This window comes from Musa acuminata, chromosome BXJ3-1, assembly GCF_036884655.1.
Source record: "Musa acuminata AAA Group cultivar baxijiao chromosome BXJ3-1, Cavendish_Baxijiao_AAA, whole genome shotgun sequence".
In the NCBI taxonomy this organism is placed as follows: Eukaryota; Viridiplantae; Streptophyta; class Magnoliopsida; order Zingiberales; family Musaceae; genus Musa; species Musa acuminata.
Genome location: NC_088349.1, coordinates 1,157,897 through 1,179,102, shown reverse-complemented (window position 1 = coordinate 1,179,102; position 21,206 = coordinate 1,157,897). Strand labels below are relative to the sequence as shown.

The window sequence follows — 21,206 nt, the reverse complement described above, 5'->3', positions numbered from 1 at the left end:
TTTTTCTGATTTTGTTGAAAACATTGTAACCATGTCGATTCATGGCATGGACCGATCTATTTTCGAAAGAAAATGATGTTGGCTATCAAGTCAAGGAGTGCTAGGCAAGAAAGAAAGGGACGTTGACATTTCTCGAGAAAAACAAAAAAAGATTGAGAATTTTTTTTCGAAAAATTCAATTGAATTAATGGATATAAATAATAAAAAAATAGTTTGATATTATAATTTAATAGCAATTGGGTTGTGCGTCAATTTTGGGTATCCAAATCTATCCCGAATATATACTTTTTATATTGAGACTTGAAACCTTACTTAAGCAGAGACAGATGGACGTGAGAACCACCACCCAAAAAGAAATCGATAACTAAGGATCCAATAGACAAAAGACAATAGGTGGAAAGGAGTTGGTGGAATCGGAGAATTAGATTAAATAGTGTATTAAGTATTCCACATGCTTCGTTTCCTTCTCTTCTCATCATCAATGAGAGTTGAAATGATGATTCACGTGAGATATAAGAAAATGATGGCTTGGCTACTCGACAACACCCCCACACACAACAATCCACTTGCGCCATTTATGTTGAGTTGATCGATTCATGCCTAACACAAACTTTTACGTTTGGCTTGTGTTATAGAGTGATGAGGAATTATATCTTGGTTTTATGTCGATCATAATCCATCAAAGAATTAAGGATGTCATCATATTCATCTCAAACTTGACATACATACATACGTAATTCTTTTAGTTTCAGCCAACATGAGATTGTTAATATTTACCCATCAATCTCTATGATTTAATTGTTGATGTGATAGTTCATTTTCCACTCACCACTAGTCCTTCTCCCTTATCTACGAGCTCTTTAATCCGAAAGGAGTTGATTGAAAGGAGAAGAAATCATGATTTTTCTAGTTTTTTTTTAATTTATTTTCCTTGTAGAAGAAAACGAAAGAAAAAGAAAACGTGATGCGTGAGAGTGTCAAAGAATTCTTTCATGGCTGGAGAAAATAAACAAGACAGATATACACGATCGAGTTAGCGAAAACTATGCCCACCAAATCACGTAGAGAGGCTCATCGGTCAATTTCTTCCATTGAAAGGCCCCAACATGTGCGCTATATAAACTACTAGCCTTTCTTCGTCTTCTTCCTCTTCTTCTTGCCTGAAGCTTGTTTCAGAGAGAGAGAGAGAGAGAGCGAGAGAGAGAGAGAGAGAGAGAGATGGAGGGATCCGACGGTCCTCCAATGACATGCGAGGAGCACGAAGAGCTCGTCCTGCGTCTGCGAGATTGGAGAGCGAGGTACTTTGGGAGTCAAAACACTGTTTAGATGATGATGATGATGAGAGCTCGAGAGCAGATTCAAGTCTGCCCCTTCTCTCCGGGTATCCTTCATCGGTGTCTTTCTGTGTGAGGTTAGGTTGAGCGTGGAGCTCCCCAAGATCGAAGTCCGGTTCGAGGATGTGTCGGTGGAGACAGAGGTCTATGTTCGGAGAAGGGTTCTTCCTACTCTCTCCAACACCATCATCAACACCGCTCAGGTAGACTGCATGGCCTCCATGCTCCACAACATCGCTGGCTTTCGCCACCTCAAACAAGTGGCCGATGCTCATGCAAAAGAAGCCATCTCTCTCTCTCTCTCTCTCTCTACACTCTCTCTCTCTCTCTCTACACATATATATTACGTACAAAAAGTGTTACGTTTCTCTTATGGTGGGAGATATACTTCCATAAATGTATGTGCACACAGGACAATACCGTGCACACTATAAAAGGACTAAAAGATCAGTTTCGTGTTGCTGAGTTGATCTATCACCTGCAGTCCTTCCCTGCTGACACTTACCTTATGATCTTATAAATTCATTCATCACCACACACACACTATATATATAAATATATACATATACTCTATCAAAGTGGCAATTGATTCAAATAATATCACCTCCTTTGAAGTCCATGACAAGTGATGGAGGTAAGCTCAAGAAACCTTGCACAAGCTTTTCCCATCGCTTGGTTCTCCAAGCTGGAAATCTTCAGCAACCTTAGATAACCCTTTCAATCAACACCCATCTTGGTTCTCACATTTTTTTCGTCTTGAAAAGTTCCTCTGTCTGGTAATCCCTTAGTGTGAGGGTTTTCTTCCTGTTATTCTTAACAAGAAAGAAGAAGAAGAAGAAGAAGAAAGATAATAGGTAAAATTATCTTCTTCTTTTTTTTGGCATTAATATGAACTGTTCAATTTACCTTTTTGTTTAGTTACCATTATATTTAAGTTTGAACTCTTTTATTTTATTTTTTGCAATGGACATGAGGATTAAAATTTTTTTTTGTTTCTAATTTGATTGGAGTCTTTGTCTTGGGTTGGAATCCAATAAACTATCAAGCCTCTATATATCCTCTTCTTCTTCTTCTTCTTCTTCTTCTTCTTCTTCTTCTTCTTCTTTGGTTTTCAATGATTCCCCTCTCTACTTTGTGTGTTTTTTTTTTCTGGCAAATAGAGAGATAATCTTATGAAAGTAAGCATATTTGCAGAAGCTTGAATTCTATATCTAGAGGATGATCTAAACAACATTTTAATGACTAGTTTCCAACTATAACCATCCTATACTTTTCTAGCATTAAGATTAAGTGCATACACATAGTATTATTTTTCTCAAAAGCTATTGATGAGCTTCTTTTGTACTATAAGATCTAAGTATGTAGTGTTTGACTGGAATCATTAGAAATGAGGTGTTCCTATTGGATGCAACACCATCTCCTCTCATGCCATCAAATTAAGTGTTGACCATATATGGAGTTGTGGCACATAAAAGAAGAATCACATGCAAGAAAACAATGCCATTCCAAGCATCATTTCTGTACTACCATAAGGATGACCACTGTATAATATATATAATATGGGTGTCTCCATTCTTCTTAATTCCCAAGTTTGACCCTTTTGGCACTCATTTAACATGTCTCGCAATCAAGGAAAAAGAAAGCTGCTGGCTGGCTATATTGGATGAAGAAACAAAAACAAGAGAGAGAGAGATAGATATGAGAGAGAAATTTGCAGCTTATCCTTGCATTAAAGTCTCTGATACTTTCATACAGTTTGCTCTTTGGCAAACTAAGACTGCATGTAGATATATTTTTGGATGCAAACACAGATGTAGACTGTTGTTCTCATGATTTGAACAGGAGGTGATGGGATGGATGAAACTGTATCATGCTCAAAAGAAACCTGTCAAAATCCTTGGTGATTTGAGAGGAATAATAAGGCCTTCCAGGTACTTACAAGCTACCACTGCATTGCTCATTTGTTGTGTTTCAATTTGGAGATCATGTCTAATTAAAGTATAATCAATCCTCTGAGCTTTGTGTTTGTGATCCTTAAAAAAAAATATATATATATATATATATATTTCTCGAAGCATTATGGCAAAAAGAGAAAAAAAAAACCTAATTAAAGTATTTTAGAAATTCAAATTTTTAGTATTTTTGTTAGTGGTAATGAACCAAAATTTCAGCTATTTACTTTGTTGATGCACACACAATATATGAATAATAATTAGATTTTTAGAGGGAAAAGTGGTGTGACCTTAACAAGTTTCTACTTGAGTTTGTACATCTAAAATATTCAAAAAATAGAGGATGTGGTTTTCACTTTTTTTTTTCCCTTCAAAAAATTTATAAAGCCCTTGAAATATTTTAGTTAACATATTGCTAAGTAAATTGGTTGTTTTTCTTCCCCCTTTTTTACTTACTATGCCTATTAGTGATGCTTAACCATTGATATGATTTGGTATTTTGAATCATTAATCACAAACACTAATTAGAAAGATTTTCTAGTTGAGGAAATTAATTAGACAGCTTAACTTCTGAATCGCGAATCGATGTCAGTTTAAGATAATAATTATAAATATTAATTAGAGAGGGGATATGATTTGGCATATATGATAACGATTACTTAGAAACTTGTCCATTATATTAAATAATAAAAGAGTGGCAAATTCTAAGATATGAATAAATTATGATAATAATAATAATATATTTTTAAATTATATTTATGGGGTGTGGATATTGGTTTTCATTCCATTCCGATTTACTTGTTGAAAATTATGCTAATAATATTGTCTTGTTCTTCGATAAAATTATAAGCTGCATAGGTTAAACTAATTATTATTATTTCATCTCTCTTCCTCTTTGAATACAAAAAGAGAGAAAACAATAAAAAGAATATATATATATATATATATATATATATATATATATATTATATGATGATAATATTTTGATTTCAGGATGACACTTGTGCTTGGACCTCCGGAGTCTGGAAAGTCAACGTTTTTGAAAGCCTTATCGGGAAAATTAGATTCGAGCTTAAATGTAAGCAATCATTCATTAATCTTTGCCTTAAAGCTCCTAAAAATATTGTAATTTGTTTTTTTTTTACATTAATTTTATCTTTTCACTCGAATAGTTTGCAGGAAAAGTCACGTACAATGACGAGAAGATGGACCGTGGCATCTTGCAGAGGATGTGTGCGTATGTTGGTCAACGCGACCTCCACCACGCCGAGATGACTGTGAAGGAGACGATTGAGTTCGCTCGACGAATGCTAAATGCCGGAAATCAATCTGGTGATCCTAATTATATTATCCGTACGATTAATCATAATGATAAATTGATAATACAACATGAATCACCTGCAAAACAAGAACAAGAAATGGTGGATTTTAAGTAGGAATTTGCAATCGCTGTGTTAGGATATTCTCATCACCTGATGGCCTCGCAAGAGATGGGCGCAGGAAAGAACGAAGGGGTTGACTCGATTGCTGAGGTAGTGATTTGATTTCTTGACACATCGAAATGAATTCGTAGCGCTGATTTCTCTCATAAATGAATCGTGCAGGGAAAAGATCACACGAGAGAAGATGAAGGGGACTTTGTGGTCAACTATATTCTCAAGGTATGTGCCTAAATAGTCAAAATCAAATACTCAGATACAGATTTTTGGATGTTGAAGTAGCACAAAGACATGCTGTATAAACAAAGTGTAGAATGTCATATTTTAATTTACAGAGTGATTTAAAGATATTACAATAACCAAGACATTCGACAATGAACTTTGACTCTTTAAGGTTCAAAGTTGATGATACCATATCGGCAACATGACGATAACTGATAGCTAGGATTTGTCCAACATGAAAGTTGGAATCTGTTCTTTTCTATAGATATCTGCTATCACAAGACAGAATACAAATTCTAGTGACACAACAATCACTGATGTTGACACACTTGCATAATCCTGTGTGTATCACAGTGTATTTTGATTTTCTCCAAAATTTGCATCGGTGTCAGCCTCCTGCATTGGGATAGAATTATCAGCATTATTTGCATGCCAGTAGCTAATTGAAATGATAAGAGAAACTTCTTTTCTACAAACAACTGTAGCAATAAAGATATTGAACTGCAAGTGTTCTTATCCGCAACAATTCTGCTCACAGTAGTCATGATTTAACCTTTCAGATAACTGGCTTGGATGAGTGTGCCGACACACTAATAGGTGATGAAATGAGAAGGGGAATATCCGGAGGACAAAAGAAAAGAGTCACCATAGGTAGGAAACACATGGTTGATCTTCTATCCCTCCCCTTGGTAACATGCTCTTAGACAAAGCAACTCTTGATTAGCTAGCATAAAACTATTGTGGATGAACCAATGGACTAAAAAATGGTACCCACATACTTTGTCTTGCAGGAGAAATGCTAGCGGCACCAGCACAATGTTTTTTCATGGATGACATTTCAACTGGGCTTGATAGCTCGACTACATTTCAGATTCTTAAGTATTTGCAGCAGTTGACGCATGTTTTGGATCTCACTATGGTTATATCTTTACTTCAACCTACTCGAGAGGCATTTAACCTGTTTGATGACATAATCCTCTTATGTGAGGGGCGAATTGCTTACCAAGGACCACGGCAACATGTTCTTGAATTTTTTGAGTCGATGGGCTTCAAATGTCCTGATAGGAAGAACGTCGCCAACTTCCTTCAAGAGGTACCAACAACCAGTTGTTCCTTAAAGTTAACAGGTTCCTGATCACTTGTCTCCTGGATAGTTAAACAATTGTTTTGTAGATTTTCAAACTGGACCATTAGGAACTTAAAAAAGAGTCAAGAGTCAAGATATAAGTACCAGAAAACCAAGCGACAAGGAATTCTTATTTCTCAATAGAGAACACATTTTCAGATAAAATAAAGAAAGCAAGGAACATATAGGTCATTTTCTTTTTAACAGAAACACCAACCTCATTCTGAGTATGCTAAGATTTGCAGAACAATATTGACAATTTGTTATTCTTGCATTAATGCTTTAGGTGCATCATTCAGGAACATTATGTTGGCAAGAATTGTCCAAGCAGATAGCATATCCATGTATAATCTTACAACAGAAAGCAATATCTACATCGGAATTTGTACTTCATAATTAAGTACCTAATAGTAAGCAACATGCTCATTGAATGCACCAAGCTTCAAGGACTTTCTTCTAATGGCTAATTAAAGTTGTTAAAATCAGTTGAGTAGCAATCCGATCAGACCTCTAGTCACTAGGTACCTCATTGGTCAGACCAGTGGGTAAAATTAGTCATGTTACATGTTTAATGAATACATAACAGAGCTTCAGACATCAAGCTAGTAATTTTAAATGAATAATAGCAACTTAAGACTTGATTTCAAGGTTTCGAAGCCCTCTTATATTTAATTTCTCCTTTCCTCTATAGGATAAAACTACCCTAGCCAATGATAGTTAAAGAGTGCTGGGTCAATCCAATTAAATAGTTAAACTACCGTAGCCAATGATAGTTGAACTAGGTCAAACTACCGGAGCCAATGATAGTTAAATAGTTAAAACTACCCTAGACAAGTAAGATAAAGAGTTCTAGGTCATATTTGGGCCATTTAAAATCTACTGGTTCAGTTTGGACTAGCCAGTTCTTCCAATCCAGTTATTCAAATTTCCAATCAATAGTTGAATCAGGCTGGCCAAGGACCCAATCATGTTTCAAAATGATTGGGTAAAATTAGTCATATTCAAATTTAAAAATGAATTCTCACAATAGATCCAATATATTGGAACAAAAAAAAATATAGTCCTCATGTTTTTAAATTATAAAATTGTGAAATGATGAATTTTGCAAGATCTAGGTAATTTAACACAGTCATGTTTGGTTCAAGATCCCTTTTTTTTTCCGACTTCACACGATCTTGCTCCTTGGTGCCACGACAAGGTTGGTCCTTTACCACCTAAGTAACCAACATCCAAGTTACAGAAACAACCAATTTGTATGCAAAAATAAGGTTGTACACATTGACCCTTTTAGATTTTGTATTCACTTTTGCATCGTGAACTAGGCTGCCCTTATGCTGTCATCTTAGTGACCTTGAATCTTGAAAATGTGTCTAATAATTTTCTTTTTCGAATTTTTGTTAGATTAGTTTCTCTTTGGAAATATATCTGCTCAACATTTCTTTCTAAAAAAATAAGGTAGAGAGCATTAAAGATTTTTTTTTTCTGAAAGAGAGTTGAAATCCAACTCATCTTTCACTAGAGATCCTTTGGCATTGGAAGTTGTATGCCGTACCCAACTTCTAAATTGATGATATCACGGTTTGATAGTATGGACCATGGATTATATGACCTGAAGAATCCTGTGGAATCTGAATGCATACACTATATGTGAGCGTCCAAATATGAAAAAACAAACCATATGACAAAGGAATTTTTGTTTAAGCACATCAAGTAAATATGTATCCTACAGCCAGTAATGAATCAAGCATTGCTCCTGCGAGGCCTTTTGTTTCAGGAATATTTTCTAATGGATTGGTTTCTTGGTACGGACTAATGTAGGTAACATCGAAGATGGATCAAGAACAATATTGGGTGAATAACAGAAGCACATACCAGTACGTACCCGTGCAGAAGTTCTCAGATTCCTTTGGCTCTTCCCATTATGGCCAGCTTCTTCAGAAAGACTTGCACATGCGATACAGCAGTAAAAAGAGTGATCAGATGATCGGAATAAAAGAAAGATATAGCATCCCAAAGTGGGATGTATTCAAGGTCTGCTTCTCAAGGGAGAAGTTATTGATGAAGAGGAACTCCCCAGTTCACATATTCAAGGCCATACAAATAGTACTCTTGGCTATTGTGATTATGACAGTTTTCTTTCGATCAAAAATGAAACATCAGACAATTGACGATGGGAGCCGTTATATGGGAGCCATTTTTGCTGCAGTAGTTATAGTGAAGTTTAACGGCATGACAGAGTTGGCAATAATGGTAAAAAGACTTCCTATCTACTACAAGCAGAGGAAAGTATTAATTTTACCAGGATGGGCACTCCTTTTATCTATTACAATCCTTAGTATCCCAATGTCATTCATTGAAACAGGTCTGTGGACAAGTTTAACATACTACATGATTGGCTTTGCACCATCAGCAGTTAGGTAGGAGAATAGTTTACCCTCTTTCCTCTGAATACAATGGATATAAAGACATTAGATGCCATTTGTATATTCATACATCTGTTTTCATGGTAGATTCCTCCAGCAGTTCTTGGCTTTGTTCTGTGTGCATCAGATGTCAATGGCACTCTTCCGTTTTATAGCTATTATTGGGAGAACACAACTTATGGCAAATACAATTGGAACTGCCTCTCTAATAGCAATCTATATACTTGGGGGATTTGTCATATCAAAAGGTAGATAGTTTAGTTCTTTTTCTTTTTCTCCTTAAAAGTGCAAGTTTCTTTGTCTATCTCAATCTAATCATTAACTATTTGTTTCCTATGCCTGATCAGATAGCATACAGTCATGGTTAATTTGGGGTTATTGGTTCTCTCCTGTAACATATGGTCAGAATGCAGTAGCAATCAATGAATTTCTTGATGAAAGGTGGAGTATGGTAAGCTCCAACTTCTCCATGTAGTGGAATGTAAATAATCATTACTCTGACCTAATGCAAACATACTAAGAAGTAGTGAACATGGAGAATATGGACATAAGAGTGATGCAATAGATTGATTGTAGCCCTTTGATGCACTATTTTGTCACTAAAAAGACTTTGTGGAAGTTTAAATGTGAATTCTACTGAACTTCAATAAACATGTGAAGATCTGAAATATCCATGTTATACTGTTACCAAACAATTATCATAAACATTTTAGCTTATGTTAATTCCAAAATCGAATAAAATCTTGAATTGTAAGCTGGATAGTTTCTACTCAGAAGTTAGATTTGCTTAATAATGTTCAATATAATCCCTCCTAGATCAGTGAGAGCACTCATTATATCTATTCTAATCTTAACAGAATTCCGAGGATGGAGAAAGCACTAATGATACAGTTGGGAAAACCATCCTTAAATCGAGAGGGATGTTAACAGAATCACACTGGTACTGGTACTCTGTGGCAATATTGCTTATATTTGCACTGGTCTTCAACATTTTCGGCATCTTCGCGCTTGAGTACCTCAAAGGTCTATATAATTTCCATAGCTTCATCTTCAAGTGTATATATGTTTGTTATGTATGTGTTTCTACATAAAGTTAAGCTAGCATCCAGACTTCATCCTTCTGAATCAAAATTAAAATTGAGAGCTCCAAACTAGAAGATTTATAAGACTAAGAACATTTGGATCAACAGTAATACGTTAATGAGACACAAAAAAAAATCATGTCTTCAATCCTATATATCAATTAGACACAAACAGTAAGCCAATCTAATGACCTAAAATTATGTTAATGAGAGTAAAAAACCAGAGGCACTAAAGTCATTAGATTATAGTATGTGTGCATCTCAGAACATTTTGGATCAACATCACTGGTCTGAATCCTCATCTAAATTGGCCTGAAATATATTTCAGTACATAAATAAATTTTAAACCACTGATTTAATCTTGGCTCGATAAACATCCAGAAGATTTTTAAATTGCAAAAGTCTTGGTTTCTAGGCTTTTTAAAAATCTGTAAATCATGTCACAGAGAATTGATCTTTAATTTGGAGCCTCCGTCATTGATTTTCAATCAGTAGGATTTAAGCCTCAATCCAGCTAGGAGAAACTCTAAATATCTGTAAAAAGATTTTTAAGTTGGATTTTCCATAAAAATGCAGCTCCCAAAAAAAGGTGTGCCAACATGAAAATGCAGCCTAGGGATTTTAAGAAGATCAACAAAGCTGATGACCAAGCAACTTCAGCAGCATCCCAAAGTAGGATGTCTCTACCATTCCAGCCTCTGACAATTGCATTCAGCAATATTAGTTATTATGTTGACGTACCTAAGGTAAACTATAGAATTCTTGTCTTTCCAATAACACCAATATTCTATCTCAAGAAATTTGTACAATGTCAGATTTATTTTCATCATTCTAACTTATCACTCAATTATCACTAATTAGCAATTGAAGAAATTTGGAATCAAGGAGAAGAGACTCCAGTTGTTAAAGGGTGTTTCTGGAGCTTTCAGACCTGGAGTACTAACTGCACTCATGGGGGTCACAGGTGCTGGGAAGACAACATTACTAGATGTTTTGGCAGGAAGAAAAACAGTTGGGCATAGCGAAGGAAGCATCAACATATCTGGATACCCTAAAAAGCAGGAGACCTTTGCTAGGGTTTCAGGATACTGTGAACAAGTAGATAATCATTCTCCTTGTCTAACAGTTTTTGAATCTCTATGGTACTCAGCATGGCTTCGTCTGCCATCCCAAGTCGATGGGCACACAATATGTGTATGTTGCTCCAAAACCAAGATATGCTACACATTCATCGCATAAAGTGGTGGCATATGACAAACATAATAAGATATTTGCATACAATGTGTGCATGGACTTGTCACCGTGTATTATTAGTGCATCTAGTTATACTTTTCCTTTGGTTTTAAAATAGATAAAACTTATATATTATTTTTTTCCTTGCTTTTTCAGATTTTCATAAATGAGGTAATGGAACTGGTTGAGCTCAAGTCATTGAAAGATGCAATGGTAGGTTTGCCAGGAATAAAGGGACTTACAGCAGAACAACGGAAACGTCTGACGATAGCAGTGGAGTTGGTTTCAAGCCCTTCTATCATATTCATGGATGAACCCACGACAGGTTTAGATGCTCGGGCTGCAGCAATTGTCATGAGAACAGTCAGAAAAACGGCAGATACCGGGCGTACAATAGTGTGCACAATCCATCAACCAAGTATTGAGATGTTTGAAGCTTTTGATGAGGTAATTTTGATGATTGATGGCTATTACAGTCTCTCATAATTAAAGAGAATATGACACATCACACATGTGACATGAGCAAAAGTAGAAAGATCAGGTAATCCCATCCCCCAACACAACAACTAAAGAAGAAATATCATGTTTGGATGGCCACGAAAATATTTTGTTATTTCTTTTTCTCTTTCTTACCTTATTTACTTCTTTCAGCTTCTCATGCCCTAGTACCTAGTATTGGCATGCAGGTGCTGATTGCACATCCAGACTAGAAACCAACCAGAATAAAAGAATTTGGCAAAATAAAATATAGATACTAGGGTTCAGAGGCCAAGTCCAGTTATGACATGTGTAATCAAGAATGGATTCTGAAACTTGAAAGTTGCAGCAAATGCAACATATAAATATAACTAATACTACTCACATTAAAGCATATTCTTTCCATTTGAAATATGAAATTTGAAAAAATAAAAGGCAAAGCAAAATGATAGCAGCACAAGAAATAAGGATATCATTACTCTTTCTCTTGTGACAAAGAATAATGTTCGGAGAAGCAAAAGAAACCAGATAATTTTTCGAAACACCTGAGAATATAGGGATAAATATTTACATCTAGAAGTATACAAGGGTTTGTGAAAAATCATGTGAACACCTGCATGTAGAATATACACATTGCTCATATCTGATGCAATGCTTGTTATGGAGCATCATAATTCATGAACGCTTCAAACCTAAGATTAGACTTGTACGATCATGGTTTTCAATCATTCCTTCTAAATTCATAAGAGTAGATTTGTGTTTTAGTTTTCTCAGCAATTGCACATTTTTTATTACTAATAAATCTAGAAATTCAATTTTAAATTGTGTATCAGCATCTTTGCACACTTGCTTATAGCATTAGGGAAAATATAGGGAATGGTTATCAGCACATGTTATATGAATGTTTTTGCCTAGCAATATTTGTCTCTTATTTAAGAGGACTACAAGGCAAATTCCAGAATAACTAAAATTTCCATTAAGCATCATATTCACATTAACTTTTTTATTAATAATTTCTGCTTAAGGAATCAAATATTAGTCGGACTGGTACGTACCGACCAGTAATTACCAGTATAATCAAGGACGAGAACTAGACCATTGAAGTCGATAAATTTTTTATTATTCTTCCCTATGATACCAGATAGTATAGGTTGGTATATTGGCACCTCACCAATCTGACCACTAGTACTGGATCCAGATTTAACTGCTTGCTTCTGCTGTCATTGCATACTAACAAATGTGCAGATTGTGCGTGAATCATGGGTAAAGCAACAGGTAGTAACACTTAAGCTACAAATGTGTCAAAAAGTTCTTTACTGCTTATAGCTTACTTCAATGGACTACAAGATATACTAAGGATAAAGAATAACACTTTGAACAATTTTTGTAACAGTGATTCATGTTGTAGAAATAGAGATCAATCTTGACACTAAGTGACCCACAAGAGATTATCAAATTCAGAGATTTCTTTGGTGGGGGGCCAGCGATAAAAGTTGTAATAAAATAATTTTCTGCAATGGGGAGGGGAAATGAAAGGAACCTGATACCTTGAGCAAATAGCAAGTTGCACCCCAGATGAAAGTAAAGCTGTTAATTAGGATAAAGGCCTTAAAATGTCAATTTAAAGGAAATATCAGACAAGCACAAAATAATTGTTATACTTGGAAGTCACTCATGTGGAGTGCTTTTTTATATGTAAAGGGTTCTAATTGACAAAGTCCTTCAATGAAAGGAAAGCAACGGTGAAACATGAACCTCATATACCATATAAAGAATATAGTGCCTTCTAATACTTGCTCAGACATGTAGCAAAACAATCTGATCTACTTGTAATTTTCAGAGATTACTAACCTTGGAAGTTTAACATTTTGCTACAATTATTGTTATCTGTTGCAGTTAGTCCTAATGAAACAAGGAGGGCAGTTAATATATGGAGGACCTTTAGGCAGTTTATCGCGAAACATGATACAATACTTCGAAGTAAGAAACAATCAGTATATACAAAATTCTGAATTTGTAAGAAGTTTGTTTAACCAACATCTACAAATGTTTTTCCAGGCTATTCCAGGAGTGCCACATATCAGAGATGGTCAAAATCCTGCCACGTGGGTGTTTGATGTCACTTCTCCAGCCATGGAATATAAGCTTGGCATAGACTATGGAATCATCTTTAGCAAGTCAACCTTGTACATGTAAGCTCATATTATTACTACATAGAAAATTATTGACCAGCATTTAGATTAGTTTTATTTCCTCTTCAGAGAGAACATGAAATTGGTTGATGAGCTGAGCAGAAGAAAAACGAATGAAAACGATCTACACTTCCCATCCAAATATGCAAAAAGCTTTTGGTCATTGTGCATCTGCTGCCTATGGAAACAGCACAAGTCTTACTGGAAAAATCCAGAGCACAACATAGTTCGTTTCGTCATCACAATTACAGTATCAGTCCTATTTGGCATAGTCTTCTTCAGAATTGCTACCAAGATGTAAGCAATAAAACTCATTTCTATCCTCTTTTAAGTGATAAGTTTACTGAATTTCTATAATCAAATAACAGAAGGACCGAACAAGATATTTTCAACATTCAAGGAGCTATATATGGTTCAGCACTGTTTATAGGCTTTGCAAATGCCAGTATATTACAACCTGTTGTGGAAATGGAGAGAACAACATTTTATCGTGAAAGGGCATCCGGGATGTATTCTTCTATGACCTATGCCATTGCTCAGGTACTCTCATTTCGTCATGTGCATTTTATATGAAGAACTATCATGTGACAAGTTAATTTTCTGCCAAGAAAATTATAATAATTTTCTAGTAAATCTTTTATAAGTCAATCATGTTTCTGCATGTTTTCCATCTTTAAACTAGGTAATATTGTGACTCAGAAACTTAGCTCAAACAGAGAACTACAAATACGTTATCCATGTGTAGAGGACATGGCAAAAGACGGGCATGGCAAGACTTGGTTAAAACTTGGAAGAACCCATTGAATTGATTTTCCTTGATCTTAGAAACACTTTCCTAAAGTCTATGAGACAAATCCAACAGAAAAGACCATGTATTAAAACCAATAAAATAGTGACTTATCAACAAGCGAGGCCAGATTCACAAAACCCACATTACAATAAAAGAAAGGTCTAGGTTGGGCTACTGCTGCAGTGTCTTAGAATAATTTCGGCCAATTTTTTAGTTCCACTTTATACAATTTATTAACCAGTAGCTTCCTCGAATAATGAAAAATAAAATCACAGCAATTCTTTTTGAACTCTATGTAGGTAAACATGTAAAGAAAAAATATATATGAGGCTTGAAGTTGATCCAACTAACCAGAGGGACAACAAAGTTATAAAGTTTGAGAACCCCAACTTGTGAATCATGTCAAAAATTGACAGAATTTAAAGTTTAAACAGCACCTATTGGCCCAATCAACAACAAATAATGAATCATCCAGCACTGTATTGCTTGGCACAGTGCATACCATTCATTTTTTTATTATTTTTCCAACAATACTAGGTGGTACAGGTCAGCACACCATTCTGTATCTTGGTACCATAAAACCTTGCCATATATAATTTGTCTTGTTGGCAATAATTTGTTGCACATGAGCATGAAAGAGACAATTTGTTAAAAGACTAGATGCTAGCATACTGAAAAACACTCCTCCCTCAAGATGAGAAAGAGAAAAAAGTATGAAATTTTATAAACATCTACAAAATTTTTTAACATGGTATAAACAGAAACAAATAAGTAAATTATTTGTAAGAATCATAGTTAAAAAAAAAATTATGATAAATTCATCAAAGAAAAATAAATGTTTACACATAAACATCATTTTGTATACAAAGTAAGTCTTTTTCCAAAGTGTGTGCCTGTTAAGACAAACATCAATATGGTTTATGTGCCAGTAAGGCCATAGATGTCAGAACTAAAACACCACTAAGTGTAGGGGAGGATATCATGACAAGGCATGTTGGTAAGGCCGTAAGGTACATATTGTATACGTTTGTTGAATTTGAAAGAACCTGTCACTGACAATCTATGGGGCATGCTAGATCTGTATGAACTAATCCTATCAAATATGATTGATCAACAAGACTATCAATTTGATATTGCACAAGGACATATTAAAATATTGATACCTATAACACCTTTAGATTCTATGAACAGCATCATCTCAAGATCAAGATATATCTTTCTGGATGTGATTCATATTTGTTGTTCTCAGTTGTCACTATCCCATACCAACAAGATGGTAACTGTTAAGTAACTAGATGATGTTAATTGGCACAATCATGATATCATAAATCTTAGTGATATTACAGTGCTTCTATTACCAAATATGCTAAACAGAATAGCTCGTAGGCTTAAGAGAAATTGTTAGGTTCACCATATATATGTGAATATTATTTATAGTTGAAAGCTTCATTTATGCTGATGGTGTCTGGCACCTGACATGCTGTAACAGTATCTTTTGGTTCAGAAAATGTGAATAGCTTCAATGGTCCCTAAACTAATTAACTCTTCATATGTAACCACTAATTTCTTATTTACAGGTGGCCATTGAAATTCCTTATATCATAGTCCAGGTGCTTATTTTCTCGATAATAGTTTACCCAATGATGGGATTCCAATTTGTAGTAGCAAAGTTCTTCTGGTTCATGTTCTTCATGTTCTTAAGCTATATCTACTATGCACTCTTCGGGATGATGACAGTGGCGATAACACCTAACCAAGAAATAGCAGCTGCTCTTTCGTTTTTCCTCTTTGTCTTATGGAATATCTTCTCAGGTTTCTTCATTCCCCGAAAGGTATCTAACATTCTAAATCTGAACTTCTTCACTTTTATATGTTATCCTGACTCATTGGGTTTGTGCAGATGATACCAAGTTGGTGGAGATGGTATTATTGGGTCGATCCTGCTGCATGGACTGTTTATGGTTTGATGGCTTCACAATTAGGAGACAATGTTGATCTTTTGCATGTTGCTGGGAGATCAGATGAGACTGTGAAGGAGTTCCTTAAGGAATATTTTGGTCTACAGGATAAATATCTATCACTCATTGTGTCTCTTCATGTTGCAGTTATCATATTATTTCTTTTCGTCTTTGGATTCAGCATCAAGAATCTGAATTTCCAGAAACGATAGGATAAGAGTCACGATTATTCATGCAACCCAAATACAAGAAAGAACTTTTATACAAGGAAAGGGCATCATTAATTTGTAAATATTGGGATGCTAGTAATAGTCGCTCTCTGTTTCTCCTTATTTTCTCTTGATTAAAGTTAAACTACAGTGATAAATACAGGATAAATATCTATTACTCGTTGTGTCTGTTCATGTTGCAGGGATCGTATTATTTGTTTTAGTTTTTGGATTCAGCATAAAGTATCTGAATTTCCAGGAATGATACTTTTTCTACCCGTGTGGGGAGAAGAAACCAAGGTTTCCTTCTCCCCGTGCAAAAAAGGGCGATAAGGCACATCGCCGCCTCGTTTCTTCTGCTCGCGTGGGGAGAAGAAACGTTGCCTCGACGATGCTCTGTTTCTTCTCCTCGTGATGTCGCTGAGGCTTCTACTCCTTGCGCAAATGAGGAGAAGTCGTCGATGATGCCAAGGCCTCGTCGCCTCAGACGAGGAGGAGGCGACATCTCAGCTGCGGTGTCCGGCGAGGGAGGTCGGCGACGGATCAGGATCATCGAGGGAGAGCAGTGTCGGATCTCTAGGTTCTCCCTTTTCTTCTCCCTTGGCTCTCCCTCAGCTAATACCACCCGATAACGGGCGGCGACAGTCAAAATCAATCGTCACCGACTGATTTAGGGTGGTAACGGGGCGGAAGCAACCCCAATCGACAGTACCGCCCGGTAACGGACGATCTGCGCACCGGTTTGCTAGCGGATCAGTATGTACTGCCCAGTATGGACGGTATTATTCGAAATTAAAATCTTTGCTAGTAATAGCCTGTCCTTTATTTCTCATTATTTTCTCTTAATAAATAACAGCAATCTAAAATTCTTCATATCATTAGGGGCATTTGTCATTTGATTGTAACATAGTAGAACCATAGACTCAAATCAACAGTACTATTTTTCTCCACTAAAACAATAAGTACATGCCTTCTCCCATCCAAGATAAGACTGAGGGATCATTATAATTGTTGCACATTAATTATAAAATAAATGGATCATATCAGACAAAAAAATCATAGGATATATATCTGTCATATGAATAGCTCAAAACTCACCCGTTGCAACTATGAAGATATTAATGGATCCCACTCTGACTTGAATGCCTATCTGATCACCAAGCTAGCTGAGCATTGAGCAATGTTAACACAAGAAAAGGACTCTCTTTGACATGAGAAACCAAGGAATGCAATTTCCCCTGTTTCAATACAGTACGGTCAGCATTTATGGGTTCAACGACCAACCAGCAAGCGGACCAACCCAAGTTTGGGCGGCTCAAGTGTAATACAGACCAATTTTGGCCTATAATGGGCTTGGACTAGTCTGTCATGGATAAGTTTGTACATAAGGTATTCGATGTAATGTTTTTGTATATCCGTGTACTTCAGTTTTGCAAGTTGTGCACGACCGTCACGTAAAGGCAAAACTGTCCAAAAATAGGATATCCAATTCCAGTCAATCATTTTGGGTTAGAGCAGTGCAAAATGTCAATCATCTCAATACCCTAAAGCTACTCGGGTGGCACATGGTTGGATGGGCCTTTGGGGTATTATCTGGGGCTGGTTTACTATATCATTGCACAGCAATGTCATATAGGCACTTGTGGAGACTTTTGGCCCGCGGTAGAATGTCTTGGACTTATTGTCGTGTGAACATGTAGAGCTTACAAAATCCATATTTGTATTTTACATTGTGCTAGGGGCAGACGCCCAGGACCCAGACAATGGTGCTCCATGTCTCCAACTTCAGTGAAGTCATCGGACTACAAGAGCTATTGGGCAATGAAGTGTCCCAAAGCTGCACTTCATCCGTGAGCGACCAAAATGTGGGTGGACGAAGGTCAATTGTCAAACAAGCAAACACAATTGGAGATGACAAAGGCCCTACGATGTGACGACAAAGGCCACATAATGAGATATCACAGTCCAAGTTCATCACATAAAGATTGGAGTGCAATGGAGATATCACCAGGAGGCGACATGGTGTAGCGGATCATGGTGGATAGTTTGAGGCAACGCAACACACATAGGAGAAATCTCGTGAGGAACTTAATCATCCAGGGGGATGATCAAGAGGTGCTGGGAGCTCCGTTTCGGTGAGTAACACGATGACAAAAATGACTATGGATTCAAAAAGTGAATGTCATGGTACCACAGAGATGTCTTCTATGTATGTACCGAATTTTGCATCGGACAAAAGCATTGATCATCAGTATACGGGAGCTATATTCTACCAATGGGGACTTTCAAGTACTGCAGAATTTTTTTGTCTTTTAAAAGCACTTTGATTGATCCAATGGGGACTTTTAAGTACAAGTACCAGTGAGTCCCATGGGGGGTTTGGATCAATCAAGTGCCTTTAAAAGACAACAAAATTCTGCAGCAACCAAGTAGGCCAATAGACAAAAAACAAACTTCATCCCGAGGTTCCAATACTTCTTTGGAATATTTGTAAAGATCCAATTATACTATTATAGAACCCAATATATATGTCATATAGAAGGGAAGAGATGCCCCAAGTACTTTGCAAACTTGCACCATAACACAATGGGGTAACACAGTCGAAACAAATGGTTGCAAGTTTTAGTTGAACACTGGTAGAAACCACAAAAGCTATGCCCATGGAAAGAGTTCCAATTACATATAGCAAGATTTTCTTCAATGGGCATAGCCAATTATTAATCATTTAATGTTTTTTTTTTCTTTTTGAGACACAACTACCTGCAAAACTTTTGCAAACTTCACTGGCTTTAGTACATAATTTTATATATATGTACAATAAGCAACATATGGATCATCCTCAATGGAGGCCTCAGAATTCCTTCGTCAAACTTTATTACGAAACTGCAGGTCCTTAACGATTTCCATCCATATACATAAATCATGTGCTCATCACAAATATTCTAAGATAGTTTATGTAACACCTCTAATTATTTTACTCTCACGTTGGAAGTGAGAAAAGAATTTAATTGAGTTTAAGAGTTTGTTGGATGTACTATTATTAATTTAGATTTAAGAACTTTGGATCACTGGTTCAGCCTCAGTATGTTAATGAGGCAGCTATCCCATCAATCTGGATCATGAAAATTAATGTTTGAGCAAATGTTTGATTAATGAGGGAGGCTATCCCATCAATCTGGATATGGTGAGGGAGGCTATAGGAGTGAGGAGATTGTAACTCATATCGGAAGTGGGAGAAGAATTGAACCGGGCCATAAAAGTTTGATTGATGTATTACTATTAATTTGGATTTAATTATTTTATATATAATCATTTTGGATCAATGATTCAGGCTAATAAGTTAATTAGCCTATTATCCAATCAAGCAAGGTCATGAAAGTTTCCCAATTATATCATCAATGTTTTCCATCAACATATGTACAGTAAATTGGCGACCAAAATGTTATACCCGAGGCATAAGATCATTACTAAATGCACCTTAATGCTTGAAATTGGTTCAACTAAGATAATGCAAATACGTTAATGAAAAATTTTGCTCGACGTTACATATGTAGGGATCTTTATATGACAGTCAGCAATTGAAATTTAGGCTCAAATTTAAATGGTTAAGCATGCCATCTTCCCAAGTCTAGAATGGTTGTCTCTCGAGGCCTTTCTATATCATAATTATGTGTCCAAACCCACAAAGTAAACTTGTCAAGCGTTTGAACTAATGAATTAGAAACTAGATTTACTCCCAATGCATAATCACATCGAATATATAAAAGATACGAATTGACGAATGAAATGGAAAGGAATATTGAAATCAAACCCAAGAAAGCATAGAAGGTACGACGATACATACAGAATAGATGACCTTCGCTCTTTGTTCTGGCGTGGTATCATGGTTAAAAATCCTTCAGGGTAAACGCAAAAGGAGCTGTCCTCATGAGATACAACCCTAGCTCCTCCAAGACGTCCCTCTCCGTTCTTCTCTATCCGTCATCCCTAATGATGACCAGGGAGGGCGCAAGGCATCTTCAGAAGGTATTGCTCGAACTAAAGCTGCCTTCCCCATTGATTGAGCACTGCAAATGGACGGAAAAATCATAATCTCTGAAAGTCAATGTGTGTATCAAAGATTCGGTATTGCGTGTGTTTCAATCGTGCAAGCATGAAACTGGGCTTATTCTTTTACCCTTCTCCGGGTTCTCCCTTCTTCCCTTCCTCCTCACTTCAAATTGGACGATCTCCGACGCTGGCGTCCGACGAAACCACGCTGAGCGGCTCGGGATCGCCTCCCTCTACTTGACACCTTCGCACTGTCCCTCGAAAAGAATCCTTTGTGCTCCCCTTTTGTACATAAAGTAAAACCAACAAAATTGTAGATTTAGAGAATAAAAAAAAGAAATAAATAAATTGCAGCTTAGAAAAATAATGAAAACTTAATTAAAAAAGAAAAAAATATTTATTCAAATATTTAAAATTTTCTTATATGTCACTGTCATTAAGTTCATTACTGCTAATCGTGATTATCACTAATTACTGGACTAAGTTAATTACTGCTCCCTCAATACCATTGAAAAGGAAGAAAAGACGAAGGAGGAGGAGGAGGAAGAAAAAAAAATATTTATGTAAATTTATAAATGAATAGTTTAGAAATATTATAAAATTTTAAAATAAGATTATGAATAATAAAAAAGTTATAAATAGTAATATCCTTTGGTATATTTTTATTAAATATTAATATCTATGTAAATAGTAATATCTATCTTTATTTGAAAATAGTA

The 21,206-nt window shown here is 35.9% G+C and overlaps 1 protein-coding gene and 1 long non-coding RNA gene across 4 annotated transcripts; one reads left to right on the top strand and one right to left on the bottom strand.

Moving 5' to 3' along the window:
• The first annotated feature begins 1,164 nt into the window (after nt 1-1,164).
• Nucleotides 1,165-16,595, top strand: LOC135628173 (ABC transporter G family member 45-like). Its single transcript, XM_065134709.1, has 22 exons — nt 1,165-1,298; nt 1,417-1,537; nt 3,177-3,265; nt 4,280-4,364; nt 4,459-4,618; nt 4,745-4,818; nt 4,891-4,947; nt 5,508-5,598; nt 5,739-6,040; nt 7,892-8,490; nt 8,584-8,744; nt 8,844-8,947; nt 9,354-9,519; nt 10,155-10,324; nt 10,440-10,772; nt 10,968-11,258; nt 13,185-13,268; nt 13,347-13,480; nt 13,550-13,777; nt 13,849-14,020; nt 15,848-16,102; nt 16,171-16,595. The coding sequence occupies exons 1-22, from the start codon at nt 1,219-1,221 to the stop codon at nt 16,438-16,440; spliced, it is 4,026 nt and encodes a 1,341-aa protein (XP_064990781.1). The 5' UTR covers nt 1,165-1,218; the 3' UTR covers nt 16,441-16,595.
• Nucleotides 5,030-20,774, bottom strand: LOC108953200 (uncharacterized). Of its 3 annotated transcripts, none has more exons than XR_010492787.1 (6): nt 20,615-20,774; nt 20,282-20,504; nt 11,054-11,151; nt 7,956-8,016; nt 5,951-6,093; nt 5,030-5,343 (listed from the first exon to the last, which is right to left on the bottom strand). It is a non-coding gene; the product is annotated as an uncharacterized LOC108953200 (long non-coding RNA). The 3 variants fall into 3 exon arrangements; XR_001978749.2 differs by having other exon boundaries at nt 7,946-8,016; nt 20,294-20,504; XR_001978748.2 differs by having other exon boundaries at nt 7,946-8,016; nt 20,615-20,772.
• Nucleotides 20,775-21,206: the final 432 nt, after the last annotated feature.

Bases quoted from the DNA above. Each gene is read 5' to 3' on its own strand.
- LOC135628173 (XM_065134709.1), top strand. From the start codon at position 1,219: ATGGAGGGATCCGACGGTCCTCCAATGACATGCGAGGAGCACGAAGAG. The intron at 8,745-8,843 runs GTAGATAGTTTA...ATGCCTGATCAG, and splicing joins GGGATTTGTCATATCAAAAG to ATAGCATACAGTCATGGTTA. The intron at 14,021-15,847 runs GTACTCTCATTT...TCTTATTTACAG, and splicing joins TGACCTATGCCATTGCTCAG to GTGGCCATTGAAATTCCTTA.